We start from the raw sequence: 14,148 nt of genomic DNA, 5'->3' as shown, positions 1-14,148 counted from the left end.
ACTCTTTCCACCCTTACAGCTTTTCTCAGTACGAGGTAAGTTTTGTCATGTTTCTACTTGGACTATATCAAATAGCACAAAGTTCTTGGAAACCTACAGCAGAGGATGCTAGCCTTTTAGATTAACACTGCTGAAGTTTTCCAATAGTTTTTACGTTAATCTTTTTTTTTCCTTAAGGCCGAGCCCCTGACACTGAAACTCTCAATTTGGAGGCAGTTGGAGTGAAAACTAATTCTGAAACTGGAAAGATCATTGTTGATGCCAGTGAAGCTACTTCTGTTCCTCACATTTATGCAGTTGGAGACATAACAGAGGTACTGAGTCTACATAAACTATTTTACAATAACAGGAAGCCGACTTTGTTCCTGACTAATAACTAGTCCCCAGATGTCGTCATACTCTAGCATATATCTTAGTGTTTTGCTCTTTTTCATTTTGCAGAGCTGTAATGTTTATGCCAGCCACCTGGGTCAGTAATTTCCTTCACATGGTTCTTGTGAAGTATCTCAGCATTAGAGATTATTACTGATGTTTATCAAGGAACGTATCATTGGTCAGAGGCTAATAATAATGTCTTTATCACTTCAATTATCTTTCCAATAATGTTTTTATCACTTCAGATGTATGACTTCGTACTGCCTGTGAATGCTGAGTGAAAGCAGTTCTTACCTTCTGGAGTTGAATACACTTACTGGGAATGACTGTGACAAGTTCTGTAATTCCTTTTTTAGTATTTTGGAGTTTAATTGAGACTAGTCACAAGACAGCATTTCTGCTCCCTGACACAAAATGGTTCTGACAAAGTATCTTCCTCTAGAATAGGAAAAAGTAATTGCTGCAAATACTAAATGCATTTGACTTCTGTTCCTGATTTGTGAATGATTATACCAAGTAAACATGAGGTGTGGGGCACAGGGTGTGTGTTTTTTGTGTGTGTGTGTGTGTTTGTTTGTTTAAGGAGAGGACATTATAACTTAACCAAAATAATTTATTTATTATAGATGCAAAAACAGAATTCTGTGGCCTTAATCTAGTGCTATTGATAATCTACAGTTATCTATGACCAGAATGTCTTGTCCTGATCAAAGTGCTCTCAAATACTTTCAATCCCTCGATTTTCAGTTTACAGAAGAACTCAAAGTATCTACTGTAAGTTGGGCATCTTCAAATATGTTGTCTTCATAAAAAATAATGTTTGTCTGGATTCTGAACTATACAGTTACAGGAGGTTGTTTTCATCAGCTGCGGGCTGTTCTTGAAAAATTTGGTCAATATGTAGAAAAGAGAGGCTGGGCACTGCAAGATACAGAATTCTCTCACCTGTTGTTAACTTAATGGAATTGAGCACATGCCTTCCTATCAAGACTGCTTTTGATATAGTGAAGATATCTGTTTTAAAAGTCTGGTAAATGTAAATACTGTAGAAATATCGAAACACCATATATAGTATAATTTGAGAGACCTTTAAAAGATTTCTCATTCTGCAATGTTTAAAATCTTTTAAAGGTCTCTCAAATTTATAAACCCTACAGGTGCTCTGAGTTTTTGAAGAGAGGTAACAGGTTACATGATGTCTTGGGAATAGCCCTGCAGATTTCTGACTGGACTCTGCCAGAGACACTTAAATCTCATAAATCTGTTGACCATTCCTGACCTCTTCCCCTCTGTGTAGACATGTGTTTCTTCCTGTCTGTCTCCATCTTCACACAAATGACTTGCCATTTCCTTTAAAACTGTGTTAAAACTCTTTCCTGCTCAGCTATTTCTCCTTTTTTTTTCTTATTCTCCACAGCTTCTCTGTCCTGTCCAGTCACTCAGAGCTTTGGGATTATGTACAATCCCTCTCTTTTTTTTCTCATTTCACATACAAGTTCCCTCTGCATTTGTCACTTCTTGCTCTGGGATATTTCCTGAAGTCCTCTTTCTGCTCACAATGACCTCCTACACCTGCTTGTTCTGATATATGCCTTGGTTGGGCCTCCTGCTTTCCAAACTTTTCATTTTAATTTCATCCAAGAAGCAGTTGTTAGAGGCAATGCTGGCAGGGCCTTAGATTCTGTTGCTCATTTTGCTGCCAATCTGCAGTGTTATTTTGGGCAAGTCATTTCCTTTTGGGTGCTTTTTTGTATTCTGCCCTTTGAGTATTTAGTTAAGTAAGAAATATAAAGTTAGAGGCAGGATGCTCTCCTCTTTCCTACTCTGGATCTAAAAAATCAGGTCTTCATTTATTTGTCATTTTCATTTTGTTGTTAAAACTTGGATTTCCTTTTCCTGCTTTTGTCCTTATTAGTGCAGATTTTTGAACTTGAGTTGTTCCATAGGGCTTCTAAATGTAAGCGTTAAAAACAGCAACACAGTTTTATACTGTGTCCAGTGTACAACTGGGAAAAAACTGAAGAGTTAAATCAGTGCTATGTAGAAATATTCTCTTAAGCTTTTATCTGCATATGGGCTCAATATAGGGATTTAAAGAAATCACAGTATAGTACTTACACATTTACAGAGTTTAAAGATAGAAGGAATTATTGCCATTATCTTATCTGACTCCAGTACAATGTGAGCCATGTAATTCTACTTGCTAAGCAATAAAGTTTATTTTATTTGAATACTTAAATTAATTTTGTCTTTCTTTTAAAGAATTAATTTAGATAATAAATTTCATTGGCATGGGAATCAGCAGTGAAAGAAAGTTCTGTGTTGGTGCAAGTCTCAAAGAATACACACAGAAGAAACAAGTGCATCCTGCTAAGAATCACAAAGCTGTAGAACTTGGTGTATGATACTTTCTGGGTGAGAACTACCAAAAGAGCACAGGAAAGGGAATCTTGTTTCCTGTGAATGAGCATTAGTGATCCCTAATATTGTTTATAAGAATAAGATTTTTTTTTTTTTTCTCCAGTGTTCCTGCTGAGGATTTCTCTCTGCTCAGTTCTATCCCTGTCAGAGCTTCTTTACTACCATAAAGTGCTGTTGCTCATACCTTTGCAAGTAGTTCTCAAGCCCTCCTCCTCCCTCCTTTACCCCACCACACTGAATAGACACTAAATTGCTACCAAATAGCAAGAAGTACCTTTTTTGTTTTAATTCAGTGCCCTGGATGGAAGGGGACTGAGAGAGGGGGAAAGGCGAGTTTCCTGATATGCTCAGAATGACTGTTTGCATTTGGGAGTCATACCCAGCTTGCACAAATGGGAAACTATGTGTGCATGGGTGTCTTGTTGCACCCTTGTATAGCAAATGGAATCCTAATGTTATCCAAGTTGTTCATTTGGAGAAAAGGGGGAAAAAAAAAAAACCTTCCAGAGATCAGTCAGTTTGTCTACCCTCAAAAAAAGTTTTTCAAACTTTGGCTAAATATTATTTTCAACTGACAGGTGAAATTGCATTTAGGCAATTTCATCTTCTGTAATTAGGACGAGGAAGAACAAGCTGGAGTTTTAGTTTGATTCCCCCCAGCCCCCTGGCTGATATAAACTCTCTGTTAAAATTCTTCCTCCAGTAGTATTCTTGCATGGCACACACTATAAAGAAGTTCTTTCAGAAGGAGGTTTATCATATGGTCATGCCACTATACATCTGTCATATTTCAAAGGGTGTTATAACAAAGATGTGTAGAGAAAGTGGAATGTACAGTATGATTGCTTTGAATAGAAATAAGACCAAAAAGAGTTGTGTTAGAACAAATACACATTACTTCAAAGCTTTTTAAACTCTCTTAGGAGCCATCTCTTTTAAATGTATAATACATTGGAGGATTCTTATGAACAATTCTTATCCATAATAATCAGCAGAGTAGTTCTACACATGACTGCAAAGTGAATGTTCATTTCAAATATTTACCAAGGAAGGTCTTTAAGTCATTGTTTATGAGAAATTGGGCTTTATCTGCATGGATGTTTTAGTAATTAGTTGGGTTTTATGGAATGCATGGCAGTGCTTTCACAATTTTATCTCTCGTTCCAATCTTCTATTCATTTCTGGAATGCCAAAACAACATCTGTATTTCCTGCTACAGAAATGATTGGCACCCATGTTTCAGGCAAATGTGTGTAAGAAAAAACAAGTGGCAAATTTCATCTAGTAAATGACATTTACAGACTTGAAAGTCAAAGTGCTGCATTTGAAAAACCATGACTTGATGGATCTAAGGGGGGGAAAAGGGATAGGCTTGCAGTTTTGTGATTTGTCATGAGCTGTGGGTAAAAATAGGTTGGTCTTCATTAACAATTAGAATTGTAGCTTCTGTTATCAGGTTAGACATAATGTTGTTTCAGTTTGGTTTTTTTGCATGGATGTTTTAACTTAGGTGGTTATTAATACAGATAACAGCATATTAATATGCAGTTAATTGATATGTTACGTGTACTGAAGTAAATGGTAGCTAATACCGTGTACAGAATCTATCTAGCAACATACAGAAAAGAGGAGCTGGGAAAGAGGAATGGATTACAGTAAATGCTAAAAAACTTTAGGATAATGAAAAAAAAGTTTGAAAAACTTGAATGTGTGTGGTGGGTCATCCTTGTTTTATTGTCTGCTGAAGACTGTTTTTGAGGGCTTATTGGATGACTACCTCCAGATGGAGCTTTGCAGGAGTGTGGCAAGGTTGTATCTAAATAGGACCTGTATGAATCAAAACTTCACACATTTTATAAAGCAGCCTATGTTGTCGCACAAAGGTGTTTTTCAGTTACGCCTTTCTTGTCTCGACATCATTCCTTCTAGATTTGTGACCTCTTTCCTCATCTCAGACAAGCATCTTGATGACATGTCTTGGATGAACTCTTCGATAATGTTTTTTACCAGATTTTTGAAGTTTGTTAGATCTTACTAACTTACATGGACTATTTTTCCTCAGACTTCAATGAATTCCTTAGAAAATACCTTACTTCAATTTGCAAAAATTTCTAGCTTCCTTAAAACTAGCACTGGAATTCTGATGCTCCAGTGGTATTGTGCCAGCACTCAAAACTGGGATTCTGGCACACTGTGTAGTCCTGTTTGGATGTAAAAAGTAGCCAGGATTCATGGCTTGAACCAGAGCATGTCCTGGTTATATCCTGTTATCATGCCATTCCTTCACTTGCAGGAAGTTAGCATTTGCCAACAGCAATGCTTTTCATGCCCCTCTGTAATACCAGAGCCTGAGAATAGGACCAACTCAACCTATAGGTTGCAGTGCTAGCAAAATAGTGTTCCACTTCTCCAATTCAGGACCAACATAGGAAGTCAGTAATAGCCTACGAATAGCTAGCTTTTGTGCCTGTGTTCTGTAAAAATGTGACAACTTTTTTTTAAAAGGTCTGATGTTATAAAAACACTGTTGCTTTATACTAGGCGTTTCCTGCTTTAAAAAGACCATTTGAAAAAATTCTTGAAGACTTGCTATGGAAAGAAAGGGGAAAGTGAATGGTTAGCATGTGGATGTCCTCTGATTTTCAAGAGGCGACATGGTAAGATAAAAGGTTTTGACACATCCATGGCATTTGTTCCCCCCCATTAAGACAGATACTAAACTCAGAGACTTAAAAGCATGTTTGGACAGAAATTATTACTGCCTTCTCTACTTGGAGCCCTGGCTACTAGTCTGGAATTCCAAAGATTTGGCCTTCCTCTGACTTTTGTCCCAGGAGAAATCCTTGGATGCTGTTTCTCTCTTAGTTAAAACAAAGCTTTGTGCTCTCTTCTTAGGGCCGTCCTGAATTGACACCCACTGCAATAGCTGCAGGAAAATTGCTGGCTCAGCGTCTTTTTGGCCAATCTTCAGAATTGATGGACTATGACAATGTGAGTTGTTATTTCTTTTTTCAATAATAAACCCCAAATATTATGCTTTTTTTTTTTCCTTAAGAATTTTTAAAGGGATTGCATTTTGTCATCTGGAATCCAGCTTTGACAGTAGCCAAAGCAGATATGTGTGACAGAGCTACACTTCTCAGTCATGTAAAAGTCTCCCCTGTACCTGACATGCAGCTGCTCCATATGGTTCAACAGTAACACTTTCTGTTTCCTCACAAGCAGGTACCTACTACGGTTTTTACTCCCTTGGAATATGGTTGTGTTGGACTGTCAGAAGAAGCGGCTGTGCAATGTTATGGATCAGATAATATTGAGGTATGAAAACAATCTTAATTTTATAGTTCGTGTCAGACTTGCACTATGAAAAGACAGAAGCTTCGCTGTTGTATCAGGCAAAAATTTTGGTCCTCAAAATACTATGTTCGCAGTTAGGGAGTTGGTGTCTTCAGAAAAGCTCAGGACTTTAAAAGTATTGCAGCACGTCACAATGGAAATTGATACCTAGGGGATTAAAATTATTGATAGGGTGTGACAGCTTTAAACTAGCTGCCATTTTAGTAAGTTATATTGTGTACCATCATTAAATAACGATTACATTCCTTTTAATTGTAAGAATTGCTGGTCAGGTTCTTTAGTCTAAATTTTTGGGATGTCCCCAGAAATATTGACACAAGCTGCTAAGTGTCTTTGAGGCTAAAATATCTTGATACAATATGCCTGGACATTGCATATTGAGGAAGAAATCTGTTACGGCATATATTCACACCTACCCTTCTGAGACAAGGAATGAGATTAAGATACTCATGATGAAGAAATTAACAGTCACTATATAGTAAGACAAAATTCAAACAAGTCACCCTTGAAAAGATATGTTGTGTTACCTGTATTCCCTCATCAAAGAGACTGTCAGCATATGACTCAGTAAGCTATGGAAATACAAAATGCAGTACTTCATGTCCAGTCAGTTATTAGTTTTGTCTTCTATGATTATAGTTTATACTTCAAAAATATGTCCCAGAACTCTTATCTGGGTTTCTGGATGCTAGTGCGATCTAGAATGATATAAATTACTGTAAAACAATAGTTCTCATCTGATTAAGGCAGACAATTGATGTGTGTGTGTCATAGGATGCTGATGTTATGTATTATTGGAGAGCAAATTCAGCTGAGGGATTTAGTTTGGAGCCCCAGGCAAAATCATTAATGAAAAAATAAGCATTTACTATTCAGAATGGAAAAATTACAGTTTGGGTTGCCTTGTGGTATACCTTATTATAGATATGGAAAGCTGCTTGGATTTCATTATTTTCAGTAAACAAGGTATTAAAATTTTGGGAGAAGCTTAAAGGAACAAAACTAACATTTTTAATTTGTGGCATTGGTTTGAGTAACATGATTATTTGTGATTTTTTTTTCAGTTTTGGTTTTAATCTAATGGTTCTCTAAGAAAGGTTTATGTTAAACTCTTACTGTGCTTTCCATGTTTATCTTCAAAATAATGAGCATGTTTTCTACGACATTATAAATATGTAGTAGTAGTAGTCATCATGATAATACTAAATAGCATTTTTTTACATAATAGTACTCTCTAACACAAAATGTTATTGTTTTCCCTACCAGGTATACCATGCGTATTATAAACCTTTAGAGTTTACAGTGGCTGAAAGAGATGCAACTCAATGCTATATGAAAGTGAGTGTTTGAGCTTTTAACTTGCTTTTAACTTAAAACAAGAGATATGGTACATCCAGCTTTAAGGAGGACTGTTTGGCAAAAAAACTTCTCAAGTTGGATGAGATATTTTCTTGGTGACAGCCTGTTGTCTAACTTCAACTAATTGAAGTTGTATAACTTCAAATGTTTAATATTCATTACATATCCTATTGCATCTTGAAATTGCTTTACAGATATTAGTATTTTTCAGAGCTGACATTCTGCTGATTGATACCGTCTTTGAACTGCTCTGAAGGTCCTAGAAAATACTCCAGATTCTACAGAGATTAATCTCTGCTTCCCCCAGCAAAGTTCTTAACTAGCTACGTGTAATATGTGAGTTGCCATCCCTTGAGAAAAGTATGCTACCTTCAAAAAAATTAAGCATAAGGTTTACAAAACTACAGTAACTGTTCAGTCTTACTCATGAAAACCAAAAGCTCCTGGTTTAGACCAGTGTTGGACTTGAAATGGGTCTTCTAGAGCAATCCAGTTGCTTCAATGTTGAAAAGGTTTTTGATGCACTTGCCCATAGTAAGAATCTTCGATAAGGTGAAGTGTAGTGTTCGTAGAATATATCATAGTTTTCTTCTTCTTTCTTTTCTCCTTGGTATCAGGGAACAACCTTTTTTGAATAAATGTAGTAACTTTTGTAGGTCCATCAAAAATTATTATGTTCTTATTGTTGTGTATGTAAGGAATATCCATTGTCAATAGTTGCAGCCAGTTTGACACATCTGATCATTTTGTCACATCTGATTTGTGTAAGTGCCTTAGTAGCTTGCCTTAACTGTCCCAACTATCAGGGCAACTAAGGTGATGCTACTTCTTTTTAGCTATTCCCTTTAAATTATGTCAATGAAAGTAAATATTTGAAGGCGAAGTAGTAATAGCATAATAGTTGTTGGATTATATTTAATATAGTCCATACTAAAGAAGCAGCATTAAACTTCAGAGTTTCAAACTGTATTGCAAAGGGGTTTGTTCTTTGAAACTCCTCAACATTTAAAGTACCACGTCAGGGTTGCTGCTGTTCCTGGGGTTCCTAATGAAAGAATCCAAGCCTTTACTGAATAGCAGAACCTATTATATTAGTGATGATTTAATGCTTGATGGGAGGACACAGGGAGAGACTGACTTTCTTTTCATAATTATAAAGATAGTGTCCTTAAAGGAACTAAAAAGTTTTCATTAAGTTCTCTAATAAAGGTTAAGTTTGTAGTTACTCAGGCCCTCCCAGATACTTGTTAACTTACTTTCATCTTTGGCTGCTTCCAAGGCTTGACTCCTTTTTAGGTTATGTGGCTGATGTGGTAAATGTATCTCACCAAACATGCCGCTGTAAATGTTTACTGACTAAATCACAAAGGCACAAAATATCCTATAATTGGTAGTGGTCATCTTTGCAAACACAGCTGATTAGCTGCTGAGAATAACTGCACAGGCTTGGAGAATTGTGAAGGTGGCCATTCAGTGTCAAAATAACACTAGTCTGGTTACTAGACTACAGAAGGTATTTTGAGGATTTCATACAAATGACAAACAACAAAGGATTCAATTTACCACAAATTATCATTGTCAGTGGCACCCTGAAGTCTGAAAGAAATACACTAATAAAGCTTCGATTCAGGAAACTGCTTAAGGACAGGCATAAGTCCTACTGAAGTCAGTAAAACTTAAGCACGTGTGTAGGTTATTGGCACACTGGGAATAAACGGCTGAACCAGGATTTTGGGGCGCTTCAGTTTCCTTTAACTCAACTTCATGCCTTATCTTTAAATGTTCTAAGAAAGATCTCTATGTAATGTATTGTTTTCAGATGGTGTGCTTACGAGAGAGCGAGCAACGAATACTTGGCCTTCATTTCATTGGACCAAATGCAGGCGAAGTTATTCAAGGATTTGCTCTTGGAATCAAGTAAGTACAAAAGAATGTCTCTAGCTTCTAAAGCCTTCTTTTTAAGTTATTGTAAGATTATAAAAGATAGCTGCCTAGTTTTGGCAACACTATAAAGGATCCATGCTTTTTGTTACTTTTATGTAGTATTGCACATATTTTCACTAAAAATACTGCAGTTCTTCATTAAGATGTACTGGATTTACTTACCGTAATACTGGATATAGTTATGGAACAACTGAGGGAAATATATTGTCGGCTTGATATAGTTAAAGCAAAAAAAAAGAAATTGAGCATTAACTTACTAATGTTAGTTTTCTCAGAGTGTAGCTTCTCTTGCTTCCTATGCACAGGATAGGAAATCACCATATAGTTTTGCAATTTCTTTAAAAGGATATTTGTGCTTTTCATAAAAACCTTTCTTTATACCTGTCAAGCATTTCCTTTCCTAATCTCATCTTTAAATGTGCACAGCCACTGCTTCTCAAAAAGGACTTGCATGATTTTTTATATTTCTGAGGTATAATCTAACCGTAATATGATACAGTAAGAAAGAAACCTCTGTAAGATGATGGGAAAGGGGAAGTATTTTTGTCTGGAGCTATCTGATAATTGCAATAACAAACTTAGCCAAGTAGGTGAACCTTTGTGATCTGATCTGGTTTAAGATTTTGCTCAAATATTAATATAGAGCTCCCTTTGAAGGAGGAAGGAATGATTCTGGGTCCTGTCTGGTTAAATGGAGAATTCTTGCTGTGCTTCTTGTGTGCTACAATTATTTCTTATTTGTTCTTTCATTTCCCTTCTTATTGCTGATTCACATCTTCAGAAATGTTGATTCATATATTTACATTACTAAATTATAGGTTTGTAACTCCTCTTTGAAGAAAGTAGGCTGGGACACAAGAAATCACCCCCAATTGTGGTGTTAGTTCATTTTCCTAAATATCATCACCATTTTATTGCAGCTTTAGTCTTACAGTTGTGACTGACTAGCATAAATGAAAAGCAGAAAGGATTAAGAAGGCAAGACCGCAAGTATCATGTGAGGAATATCTTGGAAATCACTGATTGCAGTGTACCCTCAGTACACATTTTCAACATGTGTTTGTAGTCCATTAATTGCCAGTGGTATAGATTCTAGTACTACATTTTTTAGGATGTCATTGTTTTGAAGTTTTATCCAAAATAACCAGTGAAAAGGAAGCACATGAAACTGGAGCGCTTTTCTGCCCTGCCTGAGGGAAATTAAAATTTTAGCCACAGTAAGAGGTTTTCAGCAGGTCAGATTCTTGTATTGGTTTCTATTGTATTCCACAAATCCAGAGTTTTCAGTGTGGAACACCCGCTGTTGTAAGAGCTGCTGTTGTCCTTTGTCGAATATTAGGTCTCTCTTCAGTCTCTCCAAAGGATGATTTTCCATCTTCCCTTCCCACTTAGCACTCCAGTAACATCTGTGCTCAGCAATGATTATTTGCCTGTAGGTTTGGATGTATGTGGGGACGGCATAAGACATTTATGGCTCTCTTCCCTGTATTTTGTAGAGGGACAGAACATTATGCCATAGAGAGCTTGAAACAATTCTTAAATTTAGGGACATTTCAGCTATTCTTATAGCATGACCTGCCAGGAATAGCAGCTCAAAGGAAAGTCATCAAGTCTAAGAATGTTATTGGACAAGTAAAGCAATTAAGCAAGTGAGATTTTAGCTCAAGGGGGTTTTTTTAGTGTTTTGTTTTGTTTTTGCAAATGAGAGACTTTTTCCTCCTGCTTATAACATTGATAATTTTCGTGTAAGCACCAGACTTTCTCTAAGATCATGGAAGACTATTCTAATATTACTTTCTTCAGCAAATTCTTGCCAGCAGTCCTAATTAAGATTTTCTTCCTCTGTGTGTGTGTGTGTGCGCGTTTTTCCATCTGGAGTCAGGTTAGTGAAACACACATGTACGTACAAGAAAAGCTGAAGGCTGCAGTTTTGGCATATGTTTTTGCCATAGGCTCAGTTGTGACTTGGGGTAAATTGCTTAATTCTCTCTGTCTCAACTCTTATGACAATTCTTCCTACATAACAGTGTTGTGAAGCTGCGTATTTAAATGTTGTTGTGTTAAGTGCCCGAGAAATAATAGACAGCATTGTTTGAAGAATAAATGCAACTCCTCTATGTGATAAAATGGACAAGAGCAGAATTACTTTGATATTTTAGGACATTCTAGCTGCTTCAGATGAATAGTGTTTGACTTTGTGGGTCTCTCTCTTCTTTTTTTTTTTTTTTTTTTTTTTTTTTTTTTTTATAGATGTGGTGCTACATATCCTGAACTAATGAAGACAATTGGCATTCACCCTACCTGTGCTGAAGAAATTACCAAGTTGCACATTACAAAGCGTTCTGGCTTGGATGCAACAGTCACAGGCTGCTGAGGTTAAATACCATCCCTGGAAAGAAGGAAAAAAAGCACAAAATATATTCGTAAAGAAAAGGGGCACTTAAAGTTGAAACGGCTTTAATGGTTTGAGTTCCAGGAATCTTTCTTGTTCTCCCTTTCTCTCAAAAGAGACCTTTTTTTCACAGCCAGACAAGGAAATTGTCCTCACACCGTCACAGTTCTAAAATCAATGCAGTCCTGCTGTAGCAAATCTCTCTTTCAAAGTGCCTATAACTGTTCTCTTGCTGGGAGCTAGGGAATGATCAGAGTTTTATATATGTAAATATAACTGAAGGCAGTGACATCTGAGGTCATCTACAAATTAAACAGTTGTCATTTGAGCTTCTCTGTTGGCATGACTGACTGCCAAGAGAAGTGTCTCATGTAATGTTCATACTTATGCTAGGAATCAGACAGGGCCTCCCTTAGAATTTTGGTGATGATACTTTCTCCTAAGTACTTGGATAGCTCATTACTGATGGTAATCTGGGAACACTGAGAATCTGTACTCACTAGTAGAAACAAGTTCCCAGAGTGTGTAGCAATGGGTAAGCAGTCATCTTTGGGTTTTTTCTTTAAAATGTAATATGAACAGGAGTTTAATAGAAAATCACTTATCACTGAAGCTGCGCTGCTACTGGATGAATCCCAATGGATTAATCAGTGGCAGCCTGGTCATAACGTTTATGGTGATGGCTGGGAATGAATGAGTTCAGAGGTGCTAAAGAAAGAGATTAATTTTATGGTGACTTCTTTTTCTACTCTTGAAATTTCTAATTCAGTTCAGTTCAAATTAAATTGATACATCTCACAAATTACTGCTTGAACACCATATATTAAGCAACGCTGACAAGTAGAATCAAAACCACTAATAGCACAACTCATGCAGCATTTTCTGTTTTATAGAATGCGGAAATCTGACTGACTGATATATTTTGTGGATTTGTTTTTAAGATTTTGTCACTGATGAGCTGGATACTACATCTGAATGGATTTAGGTGTGGCTTTAATAAGACCTGTTACTGAAGGGAACTCTGTTAAACAATGGTCTAGAAAAGAAATGGCCCTGCTCAGAGCAAAGATAGAAAATAATTATCTGCAAACTTTTTTTTTTTTTTGAGTATTGGCTAGAGTAAGACAGCATTAATCTGATGCAATTTTCTGCTTATTTTCCTGCTATCCAGAAGGGGGAGATGCTGGCTAATTTGTGGCAATAAAGAAACAGAAATTTGATAGTGAAGCTTCTTTTGCAGAACCCTGTTAAATAGGTAGCCTGACAAAGGCAAACACAAAAAAAATGAATTTCAGTCCAAGTTGCAGTTGCCAACATTTTGATATGCATAGTCATTTAGTTTCTTGCACCCTTTACAGGAGAACAGTGCATGTAGGAAAAGATCAGCTTGAGATGAAACAAAATGTATCCTTTCTGCAGTTAATTTATATCGGTGTTTATGTGTGTAGAATTCGGTATTTTCATAGTTGTCCTTCTGCTTGTTGCACAGTTTGGAAGAATAGTCTGATGATCATGTATATCTTTGCTATTTTTTCTTTGGCTGCTGTTTCACTGCTGCAGCATGCAACACAGACAAATGGTTGGTTTATTTCAAGTGTGAAATCTTTTTTATCATGAGAATTGTACTTGTCAGAGAAACTATTAGACAAAAAATGATCAGACCGTCCTTCTAAAATATGATGTAATAGCATTTATCACACTCTTACTGACAGTAGAATACTCCATTTTCAGAAGTTTGTTCTGACTTAAACAGCAACAAAAGAAATCTTAAATGCTTTCTTTACAAAGTTTCCTGATATTTCTGGTCTGTAAAAGAGGAAGGAGTGTTACAGTTTGACTGCAAATGTCATTCCCTATCAGATCTGCTGATGCCATTTTTCATCTATGAAGTCATCCATAAGCTTGTAGTTGAAAAGAAATACTTTGAGTGGAAATTCCGTTGAAACATTGCCTGAATATTGCAACTCCTTTATAAGAAATGATGAAAACTTTATATCTGTATATAAATGTGTGCATACCTGCACATTCAGAAGTTTCTGTTTCCTCTAATAAAGGTCTTAAGCGTATGAGAAAGCCAGAAATCCTACTAGGTTTTCCCAGCTGTTTTTTAAAAAAAAGGTCATAGTAAATTAGATCTTTTTAAAATGTTTTACTTAGTATTTCAAAACATTGAGATACTGAGCATCTCAGTCTACAGAGATTTTGCTGTGAGAAACATCCCACTTCTGACTAAACTGTAATGTGTATGCATGCAATACTTTTTTTTATAGTGATTACCTATAAGAGTTCCTTTTGTACCC

General features: G+C 36.3%; 1 protein-coding gene across 1 annotated transcript in view; it reads left to right on the top strand.

Annotated features, from left to right (window-relative positions):
- Positions 1-11,830, top strand: part of TXNRD2 (thioredoxin reductase 2) — a gene marked incomplete at its 5' end in the record, with an annotated part of 32,709 nt that extends 20,879 nt beyond the window's left edge. The window contains 6 exons of the mRNA XM_010289978.1: positions 178-314; positions 5,692-5,787; positions 6,022-6,114; positions 7,420-7,491; positions 9,332-9,429; positions 11,707-11,830. Coding sequence (XP_010288280.1) covers positions 178-314; positions 5,692-5,787; positions 6,022-6,114; positions 7,420-7,491; positions 9,332-9,429; positions 11,707-11,830 — 620 coding nt within the window. The remainder of the gene's footprint in view (positions 1-177; positions 315-5,691; positions 5,788-6,021; positions 6,115-7,419; positions 7,492-9,331; positions 9,430-11,706) is intronic.
- Between the last annotated feature and the right edge of the window lie 2,318 nt (positions 11,831-14,148).

This window comes from Phaethon lepturus, unplaced genomic scaffold (assembly GCF_000687285.1).
Source record: "Phaethon lepturus isolate BGI_N335 unplaced genomic scaffold, ASM68728v1 scaffold18076, whole genome shotgun sequence".
Classification (NCBI taxonomy): domain Eukaryota; kingdom Metazoa; phylum Chordata; class Aves; order Phaethontiformes; family Phaethontidae; genus Phaethon; species Phaethon lepturus.
This window is presented reverse-complemented; position numbering and strand designations above follow the sequence as displayed.